The sequence below is a fragment of the Pyrgilauda ruficollis genome, unplaced genomic scaffold, assembly GCF_017590135.1.
Source record: "Pyrgilauda ruficollis isolate IOZ18807 unplaced genomic scaffold, ASM1759013v1 scaffold15, whole genome shotgun sequence".
Classification (NCBI taxonomy): domain Eukaryota; kingdom Metazoa; phylum Chordata; class Aves; order Passeriformes; family Passeridae; genus Pyrgilauda; species Pyrgilauda ruficollis.
This window is the reverse complement of record NW_024513654.1, coordinates 9,828,262-9,854,282: the sequence shown is the minus strand read 5'-3', so window position 1 is coordinate 9,854,282 and position 26,021 is coordinate 9,828,262. Positions and strand designations below refer to the sequence as shown.

At 47.7% G+C, this 26,021-nt stretch overlaps 1 protein-coding gene across 2 annotated transcripts in view; it reads left to right on the top strand.

The window, feature by feature from the left end:
* The first annotated feature begins 250 nt into the window (after nt 1-250).
* MXI1 (MAX interactor 1, dimerization protein) overlaps nt 251-26,021 on the top strand; it is a 55,675-nt gene continuing 29,904 nt past the window's right edge. Inside the window, exons 1-2 of one of the 2 annotated variants that reach the window (XM_041461357.1) lie at nt 251-522; nt 11,138-11,270. In XM_041461357.1, coding sequence (XP_041317291.1) covers nt 327-522; nt 11,138-11,270 — 329 coding nt within the window. In that variant the 5' untranslated portion in view covers nt 251-326. Of the gene's footprint in view, nt 523-9,933; nt 10,413-11,137; nt 11,271-26,021 lie in introns of those variants that run through there. The other variant, XM_041461358.1, reaches the window with a different exon arrangement.

Below are 26,021 nucleotides of genomic sequence, written 5' to 3'. Positions count from 1 at the left end.
AGTCCGCCTGTCACGCTGGGTCCCTGACCAGGGACAGACCCTCGGGCAGTGGCGGGAGGTGACACGGGGTGACAAGAGCCAGGGCAGGCTTGGCTGTGCCTCTGTGTCCTGGGGGCGGGTGCAACTGGGCCCCCACCAGTGCCACCTTCCCTGGGGGCGCGGTGCCACCACCGCCGGCGCAGCAGCCGGCTGCCCTTTCCACGGGGTCGCTCCCCGCTGCGGAGCTGGAACACATCCCGGGGCTGCTGAGGACCGCGGCGGCCGCCGGGCTCGCCGGCAGACGGACGGACGGACGGACGCAGCGCAGCACGGGGAGGCGGCGGGGCATGGGGAAGCGCGGCCGGCCGCGGAGGGAGCCGCGGAGCGAGCCGCGGAGCGCAGGGGCGGCCGGCGGGGCCCGGTGCCCCCTCGGGGACATCTGCAACACGAGCCCCGCGGCGGGCATGGACACCTTCCTCTACAACGTGCAGGTGCTCCTGGAGGCCGCCAGCTACCTGGAGCGGATCGAGAAGGAGAATAAAAGTAAGTGCGGGCTGGCGGCCGTGGCCGCGCGTGTGCGTGACCGCGGGGCGGTCAAGGGGAGTAAGAAAAATAAACCAAACTTTCGGCTGGCTGCAGGGGCTGGCGACGCAGTGACAAAGGGCGCCGGGGCCGGCCTGCACCCCCCGCGGCAGAGGCGTGCGTGCGACCCCCGCCGCCACTGGGGAGACCGGGCCCGGGGGAAAGTTTGGGATGGAGAGTGGAGCGGGACGGTGCGGGGAGGGGGGGCGCATCTCCGGTTCTCGGGGAGAGCGGGCTCGGAGTGGCACCGAGAGGAGCCGGGGGGGCGGCGGGCCCCGCGCGGAGCCAGAGCCGGTGGCGGAGCCGGAGCGGCGGGGGAGGAGGCGATGACACGTCCCCGCTCCCCCCGCCGGGGCATGGGCAGAGTCACGTAGGCAAGTGGCAGTGCTCGCCAGGTAGCCGGCGGGGAGGAGAGGAGAGGGCAGGGCACAGCAGTGCAGTGTAGGGGAGGGCAGGGCAAGCGTCCGGTGCGGGGCGGTGGCCAGCCGCGCCGCTAGCCTCCTGCTCCGCGGGCGCGGAGGGTGCGCGTAGCCCGCGGCTTTCCCCCGCGGAGCGGTCTGCCGAGCGGGCACGCGAGCTGCGAGGGACGGCGGCACGGCGAGGAAGAAGCGCTTTGGGAACAAAGGGGCGGCCGTGGCCCGCGGCGGAGCGCGGCCGCGGACCCCGCGCAGTGGCGGAGCGCACTCCAGCGGCGCTGCGCCCGGCGCGCCCCGCCCCGCGGGCGGACACATGGCTCGCACATGGAGCCAGCGCGCCGCGCTCATTGGCCGCCGCCTGCTGGGGGCGGGGCCGCGCGTGCCGCTCCGCCAATGCGCGGCGCCGGGGTCCCCCGTGTGACGTCACGCGTTGCCGAGCGGGCCGGTGGGGGGGGCGCGGGGCCGGGGGGGCTCGGCCCGGGGGCTCCGGGACCTGCGGGGACCTGCGGGCCCGGGGGTGTCACATGGACACCTCGCCGGGAGCCCCGGGCTTCGCTCCGCCACCGGCGCTTTGCCCTCGTTTTCCTCGGGCTTCTCTTGTTATTCTTTGTTTTAGCCTTTTTTTTTTTTTTTTTAATTTTCTACCTTTTTTGTTTTGTTTTTTGTTTTTTGTTTTTTTTTTAAATTTCTCTGCCCTCCTCGCTTTCATATTTGGAGTTTTTTTCCCCCCTCTTTTTTCGTCCGCGGAGCGTGTGCTGCGTTTTGTTTTCCGTTTAACTTTACAAAGGGATCAGCGAGTCCCGAGCCACGCGTCTCCATCGCAGCATCACCCTCTGCTCGCCTTCACCCCCTATAGAGCTGTAGGTCCCGTGCAGGTGGCGATATAGGCTGCCCTTGTTCTGCGGGAAAAGCTCCGCAGGCTCCCAGGGAAAGGCATCCCACTGCGGAGGAGCTGCTCTGCCGCTAAAGCTGCAGCCAAAAGCCCTTGTTCTTTGCTCGCCCAGAACAAATCCAGGCTGCTGTTCTGTTTTGGAAAGTTGAGTTAATATTGGGATGTGATTTTTTTTTTTCTCACGTGCTAATTGTTATTTCGTAATGAATCTGCAAAGCCAACTGAGGAGCTGAGCTGCGCCGTGAGCAGCAGCTGCGAGCAGGAAAATGACAGGAGACACCAGCAAGAACTGGGTTTGCATGTGAAAACAGCAGCATCCCTGGTTTGGAAACTGAGTGTGAGACCGCTGGTTTAGGTTTGTTTTTTTTCTCAACGAGCGCTCTTATTGTGAAGGGGAATTGTCAAAATCATGGCTTTTTTTCAGGGTGGGGGGAGATAGATTATAGAATTTTCCTTGCCATTGAGATGGATAGTATCTGATCTTTTATACGCTCCATTTAAAAATGCATCATTTTATACGGTTCCTTGTTTGGAACAGGAAAATGAGTAGGACAGCAGGATGCAGGATTTTTTGTTGTTAGATTTTTAAAAGAGGTGTTTGCATCTAAACAACTCCATTCCTGAGCACTTGTTTTTTCACTGAAGCTTTCACTAGTAATTGTTGAGGTCATAATGTTGAAAATCATCACTTTTATTAGGAAATTCTGCAAAACCTTTCAGTATTTTAATGTGCAATCAGGACATTTTAGGGTGAAAAGTCCCATTTAACCAAAGGTTCAGCTGGTGAACGTGCTGTTCAGAACGTGACCGTCATAAACCAGGCAGCTTTTACGTGTTGCTCCCAAACAAAGAAAAATGCTGCTGGGATTGGAAAACAATCTCTGAGCCTTACTGGCCCTATCTAAACTAAGGAACAGCTGCAGAAGCGGGAGGGTTGTATCCTAATGTATATACATCTCCTTTCTGGGAAGGGATTTGCATGCAGAGCTCAGGTTATTGCACCAAGAGAATGCTGTGCCCTTTCATCTGCCAGGGCAGGGGTGATTCCTCAGTGCACCCAGTCCTGGCAGCCTGACAGAGATGTTTTTAACGGACACTACTCATTACAGTCTCTGAACTCACAATTCACAATAATGGGGGGAGGCAGCTCAAAAAAGTTTGGTGATGGAGACTGCCAGACTCAGTTGCAGTCAGACTTGGTGCTTGCCTGCTTCCTGCAGGATGCCCAGGTCATTTGACCATGGTGTTACAAAGGGTGTAATGAGCTATTTTGGTGTTACTCCCATCAGGAAGGTGGCTGAGTCACAGCCCTGTTGTGCCAGGTGCTGTACATGCAGGGGAGTGACAGTGCCCTGCCCCAAGGAAACAGTCTTAAAAAAACAGAGGTGACAGGTAGATGTTTGTCTCTTTCTGGCCAGGATGGGTGACAGGGACAGAACTGGGTAAAGCACCAGGATGCTGGTTGGGATCAGCATCACAGTGGTATGGAAACTGGAGGGCTTCAGTAGCCAAAAGAAGGAATTTAAGGAAGGGCTGTTAAGGCTGTGAGAGCTCAAGTGGTTTTCCTTGTTCCAGTTTTACAGTTTCTGATAAACTGCACTCAGGGTCCTCATTCATTCTTCCAAGCCTTTGGTGGCTGCGCCATGTTATTCACCTTCTCAAAACACTGTCCTCAGCAGGAGCAGATGCTGTTTGGTAGAGGGGCCCCCTGAGAGGTGGACACAACCTTTTCTCTTGTGGATCCAAATGCTTGGATATCCCAGATATGCGTGTCACACCTGGTGATAAAGAAGAAAGTGCAAGGATGTTTTCAGCCTCCAAAATACACCTACCCTTGTCTGCAGGTCAGCGGTACAAGGCAGACAGCAGAGCCTGCCATGTCTAGGGCAGGACTTTCAGATAAGGCAGGAGTTTCTTACCTGCCTGAAGCTCAGGCAGAAATATGGAGATGATGATGATTTACATTTATGGGTCCCACATCCTATCGTTGTGGTCACGAATAATAGCAGAGGGGCCATGGGTTGGCTGAGCGGTGTGGAAACGGAGCCACAGGGCAGAGAGCCGTGGAGCAGGGCAGGATATACTGTCAGGGCTGTGGCAGGGGGAGGCAGTGTTCAGGAGTGGCCTCTCAGCACCACCCTTATAGCATTCACTTGTATTTTAAAATATTAGAATAAAAATGACCTGTGTTACAGTATGGTGACAGGAAAGGTTAGAATCCCCTTGTCAGACTCCTTGGGTAAGCTGGAGTATTTTTGCTACTGAAATATAACTGAATTATTTTTCCAGCTGAGCCTCTGGGAGTGAATAACAGTGCTGCCTGCCTTCTTGCTGCAGTTCTCATGGTGAGACCACAAAACCCAATCCCAACACACCTTGCTAACTGACATGTACAGGTTTCCAAATGACCTGTTTCTAGAAATTTAAGCTTGGTATCCAAGGAATAGAAACATCACATGAAGAAAGTTACAGTGGCTGTTTTCAGAAATGAAAGTTGTGCTGAGGGCAGCTCTGTTGATACATCTGTAACCTCTGCAAATGCCACTTCATAAATAAGCAGGGCTGAAAATCTGTGGCAGCTGAAATGCTGGAATTTGGAGGATGTTTTTAAAGGGACCTGGAGTAAACTCAGCTGAGGTTTAGTACTGTGCCAGGCATCCCCTTTGTGTGTGTGGACTCATGTTTTTGTCAGCAGGAGTTGCACAAATACGTGATGAGTCCTTCGGATACGATGACTTATCTGTAATAGGCATGGTGTGTAATACATCCTGATCTCACTACAGATACAGACCTGTGTTGCCATGTCCTCTTCCAAAAGCATGAAGGCAATCAAGTCTCTGTAACAGGGGTGACAAGTTCACAAGTCTAATAGAGGTGTGCATGCGTGGGACAGTGGACCTTGCCCCTTGCAGGAGACAGCTAGATCTTCTTCAAGTGCTGCCTATGTTTATCGATCTTCTGACCAGGAATAACAAATGGGTGATCTTAGATTTGTCCTTTGCTCCTGAATAATTCTCTCTGAGGGAGAACACAACTGAGCCTTGGGGATGAGTTAACAGTATCTTCATCATGTGGCTCCTTCCATCGTTAATGTGCTGTGTAGGGTCTTTTTCTGACAAACCGAAGAAATGTCAGAAACCTGTGATTAGCAGAGGGCAGAAGAAGCTGAGACTGCCTTTGGTCTGCGTGCAGAGCTCCCATTGTATCAATGAGAGCTGACCACGTGGCTCAAGGTCAGTGTAGATGGTCTTGGATCTTCTGGTGATGTGATATATAGAGCAGTGTGGGACCCCTTTATTTTTATATTTTTCATCCAACTCACAGTAAACCCCTTTCATTCCTCCTGGTTCATGACCTGGCCACAGTGATTCATGTGTTAGCCACTTCCAGGTTGGCATATTTTGACTCATGCTGTTTGGGCATCAGCATAGAATTCAGAAGGAAGCCACAGCAGGAGAAATGATAGGGCAGAGGTAAAACCATGGAACTGTGCCAGAAGCACTGCTGAGAACCGATCACATCCCTTGTCAGCAGAGCACCCTGAGAGCTGGAAGAGAAGCACCTTCTGCCACTGGCTGAAGAACCCTACCTTCTTGTTATTTAACTGAAGGACTCTGTATATTTTTTCTCATGGAAATTCCCCTTAATTTTGCAGCTGGATCAGTTAAGTGACTTAATCAAAGTTACAGAGTAAGTCACTGACTCAGTATAAATTTGGGCACAACACAGGTCTGAAAACAGAGCACATCTCCTGGAGAGAAGGAGCAAGTGACCCAAAGAGCCAATAGATCTGTGGCTTTTATCTTATTGTTTGGCAGAGCTTAGTCTTTGATCAGAGCATGCACTTTATTCCTGTTCAAACTTTTGGATATCCCAGAGCTTTGGTTCTGAGAAACGTCTGTCCTCAGTGGTGGATGGGTTCCAGGTACCAGCGGGAGTGCTGAAATGGATTATCTGATGCCTTGCAAAAGGGTGAAGCTCCCGGATGAGAAATGAGGCCATGTCCTGTAGGCTCTTGTAGGTCCCTTAGTGAAGGTATTGCAAGTCTTGGAAGGGAGTTGAGTAGGTGGGACTTGGGTTGTGCTCCAGTCTGCTGCTGCAAGTCCTGCAATACTGAGCTATCACAGGCGTGACTACAAGAACAGAGACCTGTTTGTTACAGTGCTGATATGTTGTTCAGATGTTGTTCCCCTCTCTAGAGAAACAGAGATGGTATGGATCTGCTGTTCCCAGAAATTTGGGGAATCACTGAATCTGTGCACGGTTGTGAGAGTGCCAGAAAATGGTTCCCACCAGGGATCTCTGTTCATGCTTTGATTGCACAAGTGTTAGATTTCAAGGATTTGAAATCAATACTAAGAGTTTGGAGGGTTTGTGTGAAGGTGGGCAAAGGAACCGCTTATGGCTGCTGCCATCTTAATGTTCCTCCCAGAAAATGCAGATTTGGTTGGGAATAGGAGGATTTTAGCAAAAGCCAAATACAGAATGAAAAACAAGGCAGCTTAGCCAAAGGGCTTGCCCGTATTGAAAATAACTTCCACATAGCAAGGCATTGTGTTATTTCTAAGGTTTGTGTTCAAAGCAGAGGGCTGGGCATCTTGATTTGTGAGACGTGTTCCTGTTCCACCTCTGACTTAGGGTGTGTCTTCATGTGAGTAATTATGCTGCTTACACCTCAGTTTCCCTTCCTGTCGAGTGGAAAGAAAATAGCTAAAGTAATTTTGGGTTTGAGAAGCTTAAAGCATTACTTTTGGAAAGCTCTTAGAAAATTTCCCTGATGGAAGTTGCTAGTTTAATGTAAGTGATGGTGATGTTGATAAAAAACAGATCACATCTGTTATACTTGATGAAAATAGTACAGCAGCATTTCAGATGTAAATATTAATTGATTTCTGCACTGCAGATTTCTTCTTGGATATTTAAATTATTGCTAAGGAGGAGGGAAAGGCTATCAGGGAGATTAACAAATCCATTATTAAGGCTGGAAATGGAGGGTTGCCGAAGTGCCATTTAATAAAATGTAAAAAGCCCCTTTCTAAAGGGCGAAGCAGCAGAACACACAATGAAAGTGAATCACAGCTGCCAGAAGGGATGCCAGCAGCAAGCACTTATAATCAGAAAACTGTACTTACAGATCATTCGGAGCCACTAAATTAAATGATCTCATTCTCCCCTAAAATACTCTTCCCTTAGCCCCTCCCCAGTGTTGTCTGTGGATTGCTCAACCACATTTAAAATCTGACTTTGGGGGCTTTTTGGTCAGCAGTTGAATGGCATGGGGCCTCTTCATGCTATTTACTTTCCACCCACTTTTGTTTCTGTCACACTCTGGCATTTTGCAGGCTGACCTGCCCACACGAGCCCTTGGGATGGCAATTGCAAGATTTTACAGATCTGCTGTGGCTCCATAGTTGACTTGCCTCTTCTCTAGGACTCCTTCTTTGGGGAAATGTCCCACAGTTTATTCCCAAATTTGTCTTTGTTTCACCCAGTTTTGGTTTTTTTTTCTAATTGTACATTGTTTACTTCAGAAACAAAGACTTGGAAGCTGAGCTGAAGTATAAATGCAAGAGCTTATCCTACATTATTTCACACAGAACTGATCCTGCTGTTACTTCTTTCCAGGCTGATTTAATTCACCATGTGTATCAGGATCCCTCTCTCATCCTCTCTTGTTTTGTGTCTTGAACTTTACCTTCATGAGGCTGACACTCTGATATGCTCTTAACCTACCCTTTCATTTTCCAGCCGTGGGTTTCCCTTTTAACCCCTAGAGTGGCACCACATATCTCCCAATGTGCCATCAGAAAAGCCAATGGCAGTGGATACTCCCAAGGGCCTGTTGTACAGTGATTTTGGGTCTTTATCATGAGTTTGGGGGGTTGGAGTTGCAGGGTTTGGGTTTTTTAATGTTTAGTGTTGCTAATCCTGAGAAGCAAATGCCTCGCTGGTTTTGGAAGTAGGTTAAAGGAAGCACAGTTAGAGCCCCAGAAATGCTCTTGTGTTAACCTCTCTGCTGTGAAGATGTCTGTGCACCTGTGTCCTTTTCCCTAGTCCAAGATCTTATGAGTAGTCCTTGAGACTGCCCAAATTTGGAATTTCCCATGTGCTTTTGACAGTCTCCTCTATGGGCAGTTTCCAGTGTAGAAATATGAGGTGGGGAGAGAGAATGCTTCGTTCCCTGTGTTCTGCCCCGGCCAAAAGCCAGTCTTTGCACGTGCTGTGGTCTGGCTGGGTGTAGGTGCAGGAGTGGAGACTCTCCTGTCCAAGCTAGGGCTGGGACTGGCTTTCCCAGAATGAGGGAGGGATGTCCCAGCTTCCTTTATTTTTCAACTATCCCACCTTAAGAGAAACAAAACAAATGAACCCCTAGAGATTCGGGGATGAAAAGGTCTGTGTAAGAACTGAATAGTGGTATTATTTTTACCTCCATCAGCTGCAATCCTGCAGTTTTCTGAGGAAACCTCAGAAATGGTGAATCAGCAAATTGTGTGTAGAGAAAAGTTAGCTACCCTGAATCCACTTTTTTCAGCTCTTCTCTAGTTGAGTGCTGCCGACTCTTGCAGTTCCATCACGAGTCTCCTGATACTCGGTGCTCTGCCTAAAGCCCTTGCTACCAGCCATAAGCCATTGATTGAAAATCTCTGCTTTTTTGGGATTTTTTTCAAGGTACTTTTCTGTCTCCCATTGTGGTGGAGGAATGTTTGCAAATGTAACCAGCTATGGCCTGAAGGTTCAGAAAATAACCCCAGTCAGAACCACAAAACAATTTGGGGGATTCTAAGTCAGAATCAGTTGGAGATTCAGATATTTACTGTGAATGTTATGATTCTGATCTTGAATGTTTTCTGAGTGCATCCTTTTTGAGTAAGTCAAATATTTCAAAGACTGGTATAATACAATTCTATGTTATCAGGTTTTTAAGCTCCATTCCAACTAATGCTTAAGTTGGTAAAATTCAGAGTGATAGAAGTGATCCAAGGGTTTGTACCTAAATAAAAATCAGGATGTAAATACATTATTAAAGTTCTGAAAAGAGTGATCATACTGTGAAAGCATTTGTTAAAATGTTGAGATGGTCACTGTTGTGCCTTGTTAATAAGCTACTTCAAGTATAGTGTCTGTGGTATCTCTTGTCTATACTCTTGAATAAAGCACATTGAAAAATGGGCCTTGCTCCTTAACCTCCCATATAAAACAATGTATCAGTCACTCAGTGTGAATTCCTGGCACCTTTTTTTAGTTCCATCTCCACAGGTGAGATGTGGAAAGTTTCCACGCTGTGGCCGTGGCCGTGGCTTTGTCTTTTGTAGCCTCTGCTTTATCCTGCCCCAGCCCTGCCAGTTCCGTGTGGGTGGGCACGGAGCCCTCACCTGGGGTGCTGTTCCAGTTCTGGGCTTCTCCGTTCGAGAGGGACACGGAGCTCCTCGCGCAGGTGCAGCGGGGGCTACAGACCTGATCAGGGGGCTGCAGCGTCTCTCCTGAGAGGAAAGGCTGAGGGAGCTGGGCCTGTTCAGCCTCAAAAAGAGATGTCTGAGAGGGGGTTTTGTTAATGTCTGTCTGTTGGAAGGGAGGTGTCAGAGGTTGGACCTGGTTGTTTTCGGTGGTGCCCAGCAATGGGATAAGTGGCAACGGGCAGAAACTGATACACAGCAGTCCCACCTGAATATGAGGAACGGTGCGAGTAATTGAGCACTGGCACAGGTTGCCCAGAGAGGTTGTGGAGTCTCTGTCACTGGAGATATTCCAGAGCCACCTGGATGCACTCCTGTACACTGTGCTCTGGAGTGACCCTCCTTAGCTGGGAGGTTGACCCACCGTGGTCCCTCCCAGCGTGACCCAATCTGTGATTCTGTGACCTGACCACCACCACCTCGGGGTCTGGGTGGGCACAGAGCCATCCCCTCAGGCGTGAGGACAGACAGCCATTGCCCCGGGAGCTGCCCCCGACACGCTCCGGCGGTGCCTCGGTGCTCCCGGGAACTGCATTTCCCAGCCCGCCCCGCTCCGCTCCGCCCCGCCCGCCCGTGAGCGCCGGGCAGAGGTAAACAAAGTGCTGCGAGGCGGCGGGCGGGGCGGCGGCCGGAGGGGCCGGTCCCGCCGCGGGGCTGCCGGGCCGAGGGGGCCGGGGCTGGGATCCTGGCAGGGCCCGGCGCGGGGGCGATCGGGGCTGGCCGCGGGGGCAGCGCTCGGCCGGGCGGTGGGGACGGGGCAGGGGCAGGGTTAAGCGCTCGCCGCTCCCCGGCGGGAGCATCCCGGAGCGGGTCCTTCCTCCGGCATTTCCTCGCGTGTTCCCTTGCCGCCCCTCGCCCTCCCAGGAGAGCCGCCCCCGGGACGGTGTGACGAGGCCCGGGCACTGGGCAGAGACGGCGATCCCCAGCGCCTCCCCACCGCAGCCGCCCCCGTGTCCAGCGGGGAAGCCGGGAGCGTGGGGGCGGAGGGCGGCCCGGGGCTGCGGAGCCCCCCGGCCATGGAGCAGGTCCAGATGATCAACATCCAGCGGCTGCTGGAGGCGGCCGAGTATCTGGAGCGAAGGGAGAGAGGTAATGGGGAAGGACGGGTGCCCTCCGTGAGGGGAACGGGTCTGGGGTCAGATCCCCACCGAGGGGGGAGAGTGACCCCGGAGGAATCAGAGCCAGTGTTTGCTGGCGGGGTGGTGGTAAACCCCCAGCAGTGAGGGGCTGGATGAAGGATAGCGTGATGAGTCCTCCTGATGGTGGTGGGTGAGGTGGAATGTTTTTGCAGAGTGGGGGAGATTGACGTGGATGTGGTTTCTGGGAGGAAAAGGGGGTATTGGTGTGAAAGTTTTCCACTGGGCAGGAGGGATGGTGGTGGGTGGCTCTGGCTCAGCAGAGATGTCAGTGGCACAGTGAAATACATCTGGTTTGCCTGGTTCAGATAGGTTGGGCAGGAGGAGAGAGATGAGGCACTCTCTGGACTGTCATGGTTTTTTTTAATATATTTTCAATGTTTGAGTGGTGGTGACCTTCCTCCAGGGTTGGCAGAGACTTAATACTTCCCTTCCTCCCTTTTCTCCAAGCCCAGTCCACTTCCCTGTGAACATATCCTCTGTCATTTCCCTGAGCTGTTGTGATTAAGGGCCTCCCCAGCTAGGCCAACGTGTTAGTGGTGAGGCCTGCCTGCTGACTTCTTCATATTATTTTTTTCCTTCTTTATTTTTATCTTTGTCCTCTCCTTTTTGTTTTTGGGTTTTTTCGGTTGGTTTTTGTCTTTGTTTTTAATGCCTTGCCTGTTGATTCTCTTGCAGAGTGTGAACACGGCTATGCCTCGACCTTCCCCTCAGTTCCAAGCCCTGGACTGCAAGACCCAAAGCCCACGCGGAGGCTGAGCCGGGCACGGAAATACAGCGGCAGCGGCAGCATTGCCAGCATTGCCACCAGGTACCCTGTGGGCAGCACAGCACAGGGGGCAGGGCTGCCTGGGGGGGGGTCGAAGCTGCAGAAGAAGGTTGGAGGCAGTGGAGAGGAGCTTGCTCTCTTGGAAAAATGGGAAGAGTCTGAACAGCTAGAGGGATTTAGAGCTGGGGCACACAAGTGCAGCGTCCATTCTGGGTCCATAGCACTGGAAGTAGAGGGGACACAGGGGAGCTGGATCTGAAGTGGCACTGCCAGCTGACATCATGCCAAGTCTCAGATGCTGCAGAGGGAAGGAGAATAGGGAGATCTGTTCATAAGGTTTAGGGAGGAGGTAGGCAATAGCTATTCCCATTATATACAGCTGATGTCTTTCCAACCCAGAAATCACTGCTTTTAAGGGATAGTGCATGTGCAGCCTGGGTGCTTTGGGATTGTAATGACAGGCATGATTTGAAGCAAGGAAATGTTTTGAAATGGATCCCCTACAACAAATGGGAGAGAGGGAGATGACTGACTGTAATGTACAACATGTTAAAAATTCAGTTCAGGAAAACAAAGCTGTGTTTCAGTCTGCCTTTCAGGGCAGTGGGATTTTCCCAGCTTTTGATAGCTTGGTAATTGTAGAACTCCATGGTTTTGACACTTCTCTTATTATACAATGGCATGTTTTTTGGTTTCTTAAATCTAGAAGATACAATAGGATTAAGCCTATTGCCTGGTGCTGTGGTTGCATCTGCCTCTTCCCTCTCATACCCATTGTTTTTATTTTTGTTTGCTACCTTCTGTAGGTTTGTTCAGACCTTGTTGAGACCTTCTGGGATAGAGAAACTTTAGAAACATAAACTATGCCTTTGAAAAGGCATTTGCAAGCTTGCTTTTGCTGCAGCAAGGCCTGTGCAATCCATAAAATGGTGGCAGGTGGCTCAGGTGATTAAGGCTTTCTTAAGGCCATTGGGAAGGACCTGTAAAGGCCTAAGGGAAAGGTGCCTTTGCTTGCAGTGATTCTGCTTCGGCAGCATTTGATAATAAAGGTTGTTTGAAGCTATGTTAGGACACCTTGCTGTGGGGAAGTTTTCTTCATCAGGATCAGCATATCTTGAACTCTTTATATGCTCAGTGTTTGTATTTGCTTCTCTACTTCATCCCGCCTCTCCTAATTTGAGGCCAGGTGTAGCTCTTTACTGTTTATCATGAACCAAAGCCCCCAGTCCTGTGACTTTGTTGGAAAATGATGGCAAATGCTGAATTGAGGTCGGTATTTTTCTCTCTAGGTTTCCCACATACTATTTTTCCATCCCACACCTCTTTGTCTCAAAGGCCTTTGTCATGGCAACCTGCCCTTCTCCAGAGGAGGGCTGGAAGCACATCCCCCTCAGGAACTCCTTAGCACTGAATCCAGCAGCCTGTAGGCTGGAGAGGGATGCAGAGCACTCCCAGTCCCTGGGGCCAGGGTGCTCAGCAGTCCCTGCCAGCACACAGAGCTCCAGGCACAGCTCTGCCAGGGCAGCTCTGGTGCTGTCACCAGCCCACTGGGCCCTTGAGCCTGACAGGCTGAATATATTCATGTGGGGGGAAAGGCAGCAGAGAAGCAGAAGAGGTACTTTCTAGTCCTACTTAAACCTTCTTTATACAAGGAATACTGAGGCGAAATTGAATCTTTAGAGTGAGAGCGTTGTTATCCAGAGCGTTTCCTCCTGTGGTTGTTTCAGCCTCAGGGAGTGACCAGTGTCAGGTCTGCTCCGGAGTGGGTCTTTTGGGGAGCTCAGACCTTACATGCACAGTTGGAAATGGAAGTTTCTTTTAGCACAAGTCGTAGCAGCTTGCACTTGCTGCAGGAGATGGCAGGCCTTCCAGATGGCTGAAGTGCCGGGAAGTGACAACTGTGAAGTTTAGGGTGCCTCCAAATTCACTGCAGTGTCTTTTGTGTGATGCTGAGTATAGCATCGGCCTTGTTTAAGGAAGGCTCTGTATCATCTCTTCCTGTTAAAATCAAAGGGGCAATTCAGTAAGTTCTGTCTGGTGGAGTTGGAATGGACTTTGAATTAAATATCAAGTCCTTGATGAAGAACAAAACTTACATTTCATGTGTGGACAGGAGATTTTCTTAGATTGCTTTTGTCTCAAAATGTTTCATTAGTGTAGAGGAATTATGCATTTACATCTCATGCAGATCTTGTAAGAAAACAGCCTCCTGTAAAAATGTCTCTCAAGCAACCTTGAGAAAGCGACAATGTTTTCCTTTTATTTAAAATTTTTTATTTACACACTTTTATGAATTCTTTTACAAATCGGCACGTGTACATTGTTGATGGTCTTTATTGAACCAAGTAATCCATGATTTTGTGGTACAGGGTATTTATGAAGCCTGGTTGCTTGTTTGATTAATATTTTAATTCCAAGTATTTCCCTTCAGCATTTGCAGCCCAGACGTGACAGCTCTTTCCTTCTAACAGGCTCTGTGCTGTCATTACACAAACACCCAGAAAGTTCTGAGGAGCAGAGAGCCCAGTTCTGGATGGCAGTGGTGGAGCAATTCTTATTTTTACAGAACTATGGTGGTCTCACAGTCTCAGCAAAATAATTATTTTCTACCCCAAATAAGGGTGTGCAGATAAGAGGGAAGACATTGCTTCATAGTTTCTAATTCATGTGATGCAATTGTAAGGAAGGATGTTGTAGCTCAGGTTCTCTTTTCCTTTGCTTGTCTCTGTTGTGCAACCAACAGCATGGAGCTTGCTGCAGAGGGCTTCCCTCTGCAATCATCTATATGAATGTGCAGTGTTTCGTGCAGATATTTGGAAGACATAGTGAGTTTGAGTTAAAACATGAATGTGTTTAAAAATACAGTTTTACTTTAGTTGGGGATATTTTGGTATGGGAAATTATCCACCTGCAGAAAATAATTGGAGAATCACAGTCATTGTTACCTGGTGTTTATAATAGACAAGGGAAACTTTTTTTTTAACAAATTCTACTTAACACACAGATGAAAGCAAAAGCCCAAGCAAATTAAAAACCCAAGTTAGCCAACATGTGTTACATTTGAATTGAATATTGCCTCCTTAAATTTGCTCTTGACAAAATTATCTTCTAATTTTTGGAATGGGATGAAAAATGAACAGATGTTTTTTACAGCATGTAGTATCACTTATTTAATGTTACTTTCTTCAGAAGATGTTTCTGGGGCAGAACCTGAGTTCTAAAACGTTGCTAGAGAAGTGAAAGTCTGTGCTGGGAGTGCAGTTCTGTGGGTACATTAAATTGCACACAATGTCACTGGAAACTGCTGTCATGGACCCTACATGTGCAGTTCTAATAGACCCAATTATTTGAAAGGTTCATTATAGTTAGTTAGGATTAGCCTGGCTTGATATTTATACATTTTGGAAAATAATTGAGAAGAATTTTTAATCAATTAAATCATTGTGTCAGCAGGAAATAAAATAAACAGTAGGGTTGCTAAATTATTTTCCCCCCAATAATACCGTCAATTTAATGAAGTTAAGATTTATAACGAAATTCTGAAATTACATTATAATATTAGATTGTCATTTGTGTTTTGTTTTTATTTAGGCTCTCAGGCATCTAGAAAGCCTGTTGTTTTTTGGTCTAATCCTGGGGAAATACCAAGCATCCTCCCAGCAGCACTGGGAGCCTTCAGCTCTCCCAGGAGGCCCATGTTGTTAAGGGCTCTCAAATAATCTATTGCTCAGTTCCATGGGGGAGGGTTTGATCTCTGTCCAGTTTCTTTTTCGTTTCATTTTCCTCTCTTTCCATTATCCTCCCTTGTGTCTGGCACTGCCTCCCAAGGGCCTTTCAGACACCTACAGTCTGGTAGCAGGTTGCTAGCAGAGCTTGGAGTCAGCAGCTGTGATGAGTATGGTAAGGCATTTTGGGCTTGTTATCTTGGAAATCTGGGTGTCTGGGTTTCTTTGCCCTTCTGGCTGTTGTACTGGTGCAGCTCCTCATTTTCTCTGTTGTTGCACTCTCATCTACCCATATGAAACTTTTTTCCCACTTCTAAACCCATCACTTGGTTTTGTGCTGAATCTTCTCTGTAGGCCTTTGCTCTCATACCCTTTGGAACTCTGTCTTGAGGATTGATACAGGGACTGTACTGCTGAAACCCTCAGGTATCCTTGGCTTTAAGTTGGTTTGCTCACAGTGACCCAGAGCAGGGACTGTGGGGTGGGTGTGTAGCTGTGCATGAGGTACTCTGTGTGCCTTAGGTGATGGCTTAACGTGGCACAGGTTCACAAACACGGGTGCAGAAGCTCAGAGACTGTGGCTGCAGGTGAATCTGCAAGTCAGCCTTGGGTGACTGGTGCACAAGAAAGCTGATTTACCACAGCAGCAGTGCTGTGCAGCTGTACCTCACTGTGCAGGGGAGGAGTAGGGGGGGTTGGTGAACATTGCACAGTTTCAATATATTTTATCTTTTCTGTCAAAGGAGATTTCCACCCTCCTCCCCCAACATCTTGCTGCTGACTGAGTACCTGGCAATTTTCAGTCCTTCCTGGAGCCTCTGGAGTTAGGACAGTGCTGTAATTATGATTTTACTGGGAGAGAGAGGCTGTGCAGGTGGCTGAGTGGTTTGCCTGTCTTGTGTAAGGAATTCCTGAAAGAGCAAATAGCTGTGTCAGCTCTTGTTGATCTATTTTTCTGCACAAAGCCCTTACCCCTATCTTCATGTCCCAGAGACCTGGTGTCTGAGACTTTCTGTCCGCAGCTTTCCTGCTTCCTAGGCTTTATAGTTGTTACTTGTTTCTGGATGATACTTTGTTTATTTGCTTGTGAGTTTTATGTTTTTTTTTTTTTAATCACACCTCACTCCACAGCTAGTGGGAGTTGAGTTTTGACTCGCTGTGTGTAGGTGGGTTAGAATCTGGCCCTTGTGCAATATGGGGGTGATAGAGGCTGCTTTCTGCCTCAAGCCTTGTAGTGCCTTGTAGTGAAGCTCTATTCATGGCTCAGGACCTGGCTTTGTTTCATAGAGTACAAATCCACACGTGTAAAACAGAGAATGTGTGAGATCTGCTGTGCCATGTTTTGAGTTACGCTTCATTTTGATCATGTACAAGCAGTGTGATTAGTATCTGGAATCTTCATCTTGCTGTTGAAACTTTGTCTGGACGTACTTGGAGACAGGATCTTGCCTCTCAGTAGAGGGTATACCTGAATATGCTGATTAATTTTTCAAGAAAGGGAAGCTGAACAAAGCTGGGCTGTTAAGGATTGCTTTTCTCTTAGAGATACTGAGGGAGACTGGCCAGCAGTATTGAGTATAGCGAGGTATGTGCATGACTTCTTTTTGAGAAAGCATAATGACAGTATAAATGTTGGGCTGGGAAGCTGGATTGGTGGTCCATGCACAAGAGGCAAATCACCCCATATTAAAATCCCACTGTCTTTGTAGGTTTGTACCTGCATACAGGTGCTCAGAGAAGGCTGGCAGGTAGGACTGTACTGAACTGTTCAGCCTCAGCACATCCCCTCTGCCCATTTGCCCCAGTGCAATCTGCAAGTGTGGATAAGCAGCTCCCAGCGTTGCTGAACCTGCCAGCACTACATTATGTGAGATCCTGATGTGATTTGGAAAACAAAAAAGTACCCCATGTAGGTGAGGTTTTCTCAGCGTCTTCTCAGTGGTGCTTGGCTTTGCAGTACAGCTGGCAGGTTACCAGGAAAACACAGAAAGTGGGGTGAACCCAGCAAATGGCATGAGAAGCATAAACCCCACTCCCTGGTGAGGAATGAGGCCTCCAAAAGGGTAAGAGCTGATGTAGCAATTTCCATAGGGGAACCTACTGTGTTCCTCTTTGTCACCCTGTTTATTTTATAAGCCTCCAAGGAAGAAGATCCTGCAGAGCTGCAGTTCCTGTTTTCCTTTGTGTGTTAGCAATATAGCTGTGTATAGGGATATCTGGGTGGCAGGGAGTCTATGCAGAAACCCACAATTCTAGGCTCAATTTATATTTTGTACTTTCAGTAGTTGTAAAATGTAATTTGTGTTCCCTTTAGACTATCCAAGTTGTGCAAAGAGGCCTTTGTGTAAACCAGAAGTAGGCCCAGTTGTTGATGTTATCTGCAACTGAGCTATAATTCTCTGCTGCGGCATCTTTCTGCTGTGAAGTGTCTCTGTGTGTGGCTGAAGGCTCATGATCCCTTTGTCCTCCCAGATTTGGGGAAATCCTCTACAAGAGTGTGCTGTTGTACAGCAGTGGGAGTCAGTCAGGGCTCATGCTGTTGGTGTTGCAGCACTGCCTAGTTAGAGCTGTGCTGCAGCTGCCGTGGGCTGATTTGCATCACTGATCACAGTGCTGGTGTGATGACAGGAAACTTCACTTTCTGGTTCTTATGTGAAGCTTGTTAGACCCAGCCCCTAGAGAAATTTAGTGTCCTGGGATGGTGGGGAGGATATTTGGGCCAAACCTGGTCTCAGCTGTTCCCGCAATTCTCTTGTTTTCTCTTTCCATTGTATTCACTGTACAGGGCAATTCTCTGGTTTAAGTCATATTCCTTCCTTGTCAGTTGTTTCGGTTTTCTTCCCATCTCAGCACATTTGTACGCTTTTTATATCTTCTCTGTGTAATGCTTCATCCACAGCACATGCAGGGATTTATCCTTCATGCTTTTGTTTAACCTGACCTGGTGCTGTGCTGGGCAGTGAATTGGTTGTCACCTGTAGTGTTGTTTCCATCTGTTCTCCTGTTTGTAGGTAAGACTGACTTTTTCCTTTCCTGCTCTTGATGGAGCTTTCAAATCCATTTCTATTTCTGACCCAAACAGACTGGTCAGTGTCCTGCTGCTGAGTTAATTGTCTTGCTTGTTGGAGTTCCTGCTGTTCATCATCTCCTGATCCCTCCTGACAAACTTCTGCCCAAATTCAAAGACTGGCTGGTATTTGTTCTCCTCCTGAGAGTGTTGGCTCTTACTCCCCACCTTCTTTGAACCAACAAAGATAGGATTTGTTTTTGTTGACTTATTTTGGGCTCTCTTGATCAGAGGCTGTGGTCTCTGGGGCTGTGCACTTGGCTGGCCTTTGCCTGGATCTCTTCTCTATGAGACACTGCCTTGTTGATCAGCTCAGAGAGAACAGGCCTGCTTTTTCCATCTTGCTGGATATATTCCCATCTCTCTTTTCTGTGTTCCCTACTGTACTTTCAGTCCTTTCATTCACTGATATGAAAGTGATTTCACTTCAGTTCTGTTGCTTTATGAATCCAGTTTGAAGTAGACTTAGATGATTTCCAATATTATCTTAATTACTTGTTTATGCTTTGCTGCTTGCTCTGTGAGAAGCAGGCCTGTGAACTGAGAGCAATTCTTTTGCCTCAGTTTTGATTAAAGCTCCTCTCCATAAAATAGTCGATTATTTTCTGAAAGCTTCTCATTTATCTCCTACCATCTGTTACACCATCAAGAAGGGAGAAGTTGTGAGAAAGGACAGATGATACTGAGATTGCTGTTGGGGCTGCTACTCCAGGGGTCATTGCCCAGGTGCCTGGGCAGCACTAAAGCAGCAAATAGGTACGGTAAGGTAAGATGGCACTGCTTCTGGTTTGCCTTTAACAGTGAGGCTACAAAGTGCAGCAGTTCATGAACTGCTTTACAAGCAGCCTGGCCATCTGGGAGCTGTGGGAGGTAGCCACCTTGCAGCCTTCATGGCTGGGGCTGCTTGTGAGCCAGAACTGTAAGAACAGAAGAAATCTAAACTCTTCCATTTTTCTCAGCCTTTCTTTTCCATGGATCTCCCAAATGCTGGATGAGTGTGTCCCTGTTGACAGAATACGGTCCCAGATATAAGGACATCTGTCTTCTCTTCCTGATTTTCTTACAGCCTGTGGAGTCTTTGTGCCTCAATTTCCCTAGTACAGCATGCAGCTAACAGTATTGCCAATGTATTTTCCTGATTTAAAGTATATTTCCCCCTGCCTTCATCTCCAGGCACAGAATTTCAGCAGTATGCTTGTAACATGATAGAGAACTAACAAGCCTAGATAGAAGTGAAGGAAGTCTGGCCTGGCCCACAGCCATACAAATGCCATCAGTTTCTTTTCAAACAAAGTGCAGTTCAGTCAGGTGGTGTTTACTCAAAAAGCCTCACTTTCCCCAGTGCATCTGAAGGCAGTTTCTTGAGGGCAGAAGACGCATGTTTGCAGAGAAGTACATGTTCCCCAAACAGACTGCTGCACTGCAGAGGGCACTGCCTGGGCTATTTCTGGAAATGACCATCTTCCTCAAAAGGGTAATGTTATGTGTGGGAAGAAGCACGTTACAGGGCAAGGGCCTGGCATGCTGGGCCCTTGGATCATTTCCTGAGTCTGCTGCCGAAAGGCTGCACGATCTGGGCACGTCAGATGACCTACATGGGTCCTACCATCTGCACATTATATGGTTCCCACCATCTGTACATTGGGGTAATGCACACACTTTTCTAATCCTGTTTTCTAGAAGCACTATAGATGTTTCAGAGCTTGTAACTGTTTTGAAGAAGATGAGACTTAAGCTCCTAAGTTTTCTAGGTAGATTTGAAAATTGCCTCCTGTGCATTTATTCTTCTTCTGTGAACCACTGCAATGCAGGTACCAGCAACTGGGTTGCTGGTTCTGATGTGGCCTTGGAAGGGAACAAGTTCCTGACCACGTAGTGAAACTCTCATATCCTGCTGGAAGTCAGCAGGACAGGGACCACATAGAGAAGTGTTTGTATTTTTCTGTCCTCATTCTTTGTCATGCTCTTCCTTGTTCATGGGAGAGCTTGGAAGTGCATGGTGACATTTTTCTTCAGCAGGTCATGAAATACACAGTTTTGTCAATATATCAAAAAAAAGGGCAAGAATCTGTTTACAAAAAGCTCAAACCCCCTTGCATCATGGATCACAGACAGGAGTCTTGCCTTGGTGAAGGCAAAAATATTCTTCCTGACATGCGAGAATCTACCTGAATTGTCTGTTCTAAGTTGTTATAGAAGATGTCATCTGCTGCATGTCCCAAGGTGGATGGACTAGGGTTTTTCTACTGAAATGGCTAAGGTACTTCACCAAGTGAACATACATCAGCCTTTGCTCTGATCTGTGTGTACCAGCCCCTTTTGACGTGGTTAACTGTGGCCTGGGAAGAGAAGGAAGTGGTTTCTGTAGGACTTTTGCTCCCTTTTGGCAGGAGTTAGAAGGCAGACAAATGGAGCAATGAATACCACTTTGGAGAGCTTGCTTCGCTCTGGGCTGCTGTCAGCTGCCTGGTGTCCAGTCAGCAAGCCTCTTTCAGGCCATCTTGTTATGGGAGACCCCAAACTGTCTATTTCTCACACTGACCTTTTCCAGGATACAAACCTGGGATCTGATTGTGGAAGTGCTGGTGGTGCTCAGCCAGAGGAGGCACCAGCAGGGCTTGTGCTTAGAACATTCAAAGTGGCCCAGAAAACAAGGTCCTTGAGGGTCTTCATGGAAGTGCTCAGAGGGACATGAAGATGCAGTTCTGTTTTCTTTGTTCCTTAGCTTTCAGTTTGGAAAGTGAGGATGCATGACAATAAATGTGCTTGTGAACTGCCCAGCCACTGCTCTCGGTGAGCCTGTCAAAAAGCCTGTAAGGAAAGCGCCAGTTCTGTATTCAGAGCAGGGCTTGGCTTGAGGCCACACGTTGAACAATAAAGAGAAAACAAAATATTGAATAGCTGCTTGTTCAGCAAACCCAGTTCCTCTTGGCCGTACAGGGCCCTGCATGAGGACAGTTTTCCTCTAGCATTTGGGGCTAGGATGAGTGTGTAGGGTCTCAGGTGGTGCAGGAATAAGCCCACACCAGCACACTTGCTCCCAGCCCGCACAGTGCAGGGGGAAGCCAGCTGGGGACTCCTTTGCTGGCCCCAGACTGCAGCACTGAACGCAAACATTTCTGCTGTTTTGTCACTGGGCTTGGAAAACCTTCCCCTGCAGAGTGCCACCTTGTGCTGCTTATTAGGATGTTAGTCTGGTTTGGGGGAGCTCAGCTTTGGAACTGGGATAAACTCGTGGTGCTCAGCAAGGAGGAGCTGTCTTCCTGCTGTTTTCTCCTGTGTGCTGAAAAAGCAGAACATGCACCATCAGGACAGTGTTGCTTCCCTAGATGAGGGTTATGTCTGATATGTCTGTTGGTTGAGTTCTATCAGTAAATTAATACTGCTTTGTTATTGACTCCCATTTTAGATTGTTCTCTGGCACTTTGTACAGTGGTGTTTGAGAGTCAGGTTAGCCCACTTGGCAGACAGTGGGCAAGACATCAAGGCTGGTTTAGGTTTGGGCTGTTGTTGGCTGTGGGCTTTTTTCTCACTTTCCCAATTACACTTCACAATGGTTATGCGGGTTTTTAGGGGGTATTTGACCCAAGAGTCAGATGGCATGAGTGTTCATGTTAGCTGTCTCTGGGATGCCTGAGAGCAGTTACCTTATCCTGGGGTTCAGGGAACGCAAATTAAGTACCCTCCTCTGCCACAGGTTTCTTTTGTGACCTTGGGAAAATTATTTATAATTTCTGTGCATTGGTGTTGTCCCCCTGCATAAAAAGTATTTGGAAGACTTAATTTAGAAATGTTGCAAACAAAAATAATGGTTATGGGGAGCAGGTACCAAATTGAGAGAGGCTGTGTAAATACTGTAGGTGACTTTGAATATATTTACTTCTTGAAGGCAAGTATGTAGTATACTTTTAAAAGTTGTTTTGACTGGATCTTGCTGGAGGCTTTCCCAATACTGTGTAGAAACCCAGGAGTAGGTGACTTTCTACAGTTGTGAACCACGTGGAAGAGCTCTCTTCTGCTCTTTGGGCTGAAAACAGACTGTGGGGCCATTTCTCCTTTTCCGAAGATGAACAAACCTGAACAGATGCCAGTACGGCTGCGTTCCCTTCTCTGTTGGAGACGGAGAATGTGAACTTTGGAAAGGGTCTGGCTTGATCCTGGGAAAACAGCTTTGATCAGAGCCTTAGGAGGAATCTGATACTGTGTCCGTCTAAGAGCGACAGAAAAACTAGCCAGAGTTTGGGGCCAGGTTAATCTGGTGCATCGCCACTGACGTCAGTGAGAAGGTGAAACAGTCTGTTCTATCCCCTCACCTCAACTCCTCGTGGAGAAGAATTTACTCCGGACCTCAAGGCCAGACAGTGTAGGGGATCATGAGGTAGTAATGGCTTAAGATAATTTTTGTTTCTGGTACTGCTTGGAAGGAAATGTTTTGTTAGATTTGCTGATATGCAAGACTGAGGTGATATTCTTGTTAGACTTGAGGCTGCTACTTGCAAAGGGCATAAGGATGGCAGCAGAAGGACTCCTGTTCCGGCTGTGCCATCTTCTGTTCAGCTGCATTTTGCTCCTCCTCACTGTAGGAAGCTCATGGCAGTGTTGAGTATCCTAAGTTGCTGTGTTGCCAAGGCTCCCCTGCAGCTCTCTGAGGCCCAAACTTCTGGGCATCTCAGAAGTGGGGAGAGTTCACAACTCCCTCAGAAAGAGCCCTTGAGCATCTGTATCTGGGCAAGAAGAGTTAATTCTGTGCAGCCTTCATTTGTCTTGCCATTGGGCTGGAAGCCTCACGTGCTGGTGGGGATGAAGGTTCTTTGTGGGTTTCCCAGGTGACTTCTGCCCTGGCTTCATAGGCTGCTATGGTGTTGATCCACTTGGAACCCTGACAAAACACTGGGGTTCTTCAGCCAGTAAGTTCTGTTTTGTGGACACAGGTGGATTTAAAATGTAAAAAAGCTGTTGACCACCCTTCTTTTCCATGATTTCATTTTGTCTTTTTTGAGGAAGAACTTGCATAAAAGAGAGCAGTAATGTAGTTCAGTGATTTCAGAAGGGTTGGTTATTCTTGGCTTGGGGAATGGAAGAAGGCGTTTCCTGCAGGGAAATTTAGTGGCCCAGTGAATGGGTGTCAGCTGAGCCAGAAGGTGGGAAGGGTCTGTAAAATGAAGAATGAGTTTGTATATGGTGTGATGATGCATAAGCAGGAGAAGTAGCTTAACCGGAGTGAAGTAAGACAGAAGGCAGTTGGCCTGGTCTGCAGACGAATGTTCTTGTTTTGCTAAACATGATTCAGGTAACTGTACCCTAATTTTCAAAAGCTGGTGGGATGTTTCTTTCATTATTAAACTCTTGGTGAAGCTGAGTGGGGTGGGTGAATTAGAAGGAGGAGCACTAGGTCTGTGTAGGCATTAAGGACATACTGGAAGAGGTCACTTATGGCCAGCAGCACCCTCTGAGACAACAGTATATCTGTTGTGGTGCAGATGGAGCTCTTGGAGTCCTGGACCCCTCTGGAGCCAGGAGCTGATGCCAGATACAGGCGGGAAGATGACCAGTTTCAAGAGAGATGAGGGGGTCGTTGGGTCTAAATGCCATCTGTGTATTGTGTAGGACAAGGGCTCTCTAGGGCTGTGTTCTCCTCAGTAGAAAATAGTTACCTCACTGAGAACCCAAACCAAAATGCAGATGTTCTGCAAATGCATGTATTGGCCCATTTATCAATCATAAATGTGTAAGCCAGAAAGGTCAGCTGTGTTTAATGTCATGTGGCAGCTTTGTGATTTTAATTACAGTAAAAACCCCAGTGACAAATGAATTCAATGCTCTTTAGAGCTTGTTCCTTTCTGCTGCAGTTAGTTGTGTTGCTTTACCTGTGCTTGGGCAAAGTTGGGCTGCCTCTGCCATAAAGAAAAATGGGGTAAAGTGGCAAATTACTTGCAGATTCTCATTTACTAGGGGACTTCAGTGCAGCTTAATGTTTCAACAACGCCTTGTTACTGTGTTGGATGGCAAGGTTGCAGGCAACATCACTGTAACTGGTACAAAAAGGTTGTTGCATTTGACCTTAAATTGGAATGACTGACAATTTCTGCTTCCCTCTTTCTTGCCCTCTGTATTCTGTATGCAGAATATCCCTTCCTGTTCTGTATATCCCTTCCTGTTCTGTATATCCCTTCCTGTTCTGTATGCAATTTCAGGTATCTGGGGTAAATTGGGATAACTTGAGTTTGTCCTCTTTCAACTTTTTATTGCATAGACAGGGACTGCTCTGCTATTTTTGTTGTTGTTTGCTTGGCTCCTTTATCTTAAGCTTCTGAAACTCATTCTTGATCTTTTTCCAAGCTGTTTTCAAAATGAAGTGAGCAGGATCCTCCTCCCTAATAACATTTCTTCAGTTTTTAGGAGTAGTTATCAGTTTGGGTGTTTTAAAAAATGACTGCTAAAAAATGACTGCTATAGAAACCTGACTTTAAATGAGGACCCTGCAGATGGTTTGTGCTGGAGCTACTTTTAAATTGCAGCTGACGTTTTGAGCAGTGCCAGTATATGTGCTTGGTCTTTTGTTTTCCCCTCTGAATGTGTCCATACCCACCTGGCTCTGGTTTCAGCTTTGCAGGTTCTGCTTGCCCTGTCCACCTGACAGCAAGGATGTGAGTTCCCCTGGTTTGTGGTCCATGCTCAGCAGCAGTGTCCTTGTTCCCTGGGTGGCACAGGCTGTGGCTGACTGTCAGCAGCAGCCCAGCAGTGTCACACTGAGCACACTGGTTACTTGCTGCCCTACACCCAGAGTGTTCCCTGAGTTTTGGCAATAGTTTTCAGCTGTGGTGTTCATCCTGTACCCATCAAAAAGCTGGTGATGGTGCACCAGGATGAGGCCTTGATTTCAGTCTGCTGACAGTCTCTAAGTTCTCAGTTAAGAGATAAAACCAGCTCAGTTAAACAGATCCAGTTACATTTGTTTCTGTACCTATTTAAGATGCCTATTTTTCTGAGTTGTATCAGTAGAAGCTCTTCCACTTTCTTCCACTTCACTAACAGCACTGTCCTTGTTTAACTCCAAATAAACTCTTAATAACACGTGCAGCCCAAAGATGAGGGGTAAAAACTAATCTTTAGATTAGGAGCTGTAGAAAATGAAATGAGTAATGAACAGAAGAGAGAGGATTTTTTCCCTTTATGTGTTGTGCAAGCAAAAGGAAACTGTCACAGAAAATTTGAGTTAGTGAATGGTGATAGTGGGGAGCAGTGCTGGACTTTTTCCCTGAATTCGGGTGAAATAAAAAATGAAAACTTTTCCAGATGGTCCCCAGTGAGACCAAGCAAAACATAGGCAGGTAAGAGAAGAAGCCTCCCTGTAGGATTGATTCAATACTGCTGAGATTCTTTCGTTTGCATTCAGCTGCAGTGGGAAGGTGTTGGGGGGGGTTGCTTTTTTTCCTTGCCACAGACGTGTTTAAAAGTCACAGCAAATATTTCCTGACTTAGTGAAAAGCCTGTGACCTCTCTCAGTTGTCTTGTTCATCAGAAGGCAGATAGGTAATAAAGAGTCTCCTGTGTGAGAGGAGTAAGGAGAACCTGCTGTTTTAATTTTGTTCACAGCAGTGGGCCAAACTTTGTTCTTTCAGTGCTGGCCTTGGTAATTGGCTCGATATAATACAGGAATTCAAGCCATTGCATATCTTTGGCCTTATAACTGCTAATGTCATAGCCAAGAAGAGTGCCAGTCTCCTGCAGGAACATACAGTAAAAAAGAACAATAAGCATGTTTCAAACTATGCATGGGCAGTGGTTCTAAAGGGCCTCAGCTTGGTCCTGATGGGTTCATTTGGGTCCAAGTTGCCTGGACAAATGGATTTTGCTGGTTTAGGGAGGTGTGTGTAGGGGATTTGATTTGGGAGATTTTCTGGACTAAATATTGTGTTCATGTTTCTGATTCCTGGGAACCAGAATGAAGGCATCCACTACTTTAGGGAGGGAATTCAGGAGTTTTCTCAACATGAAGAG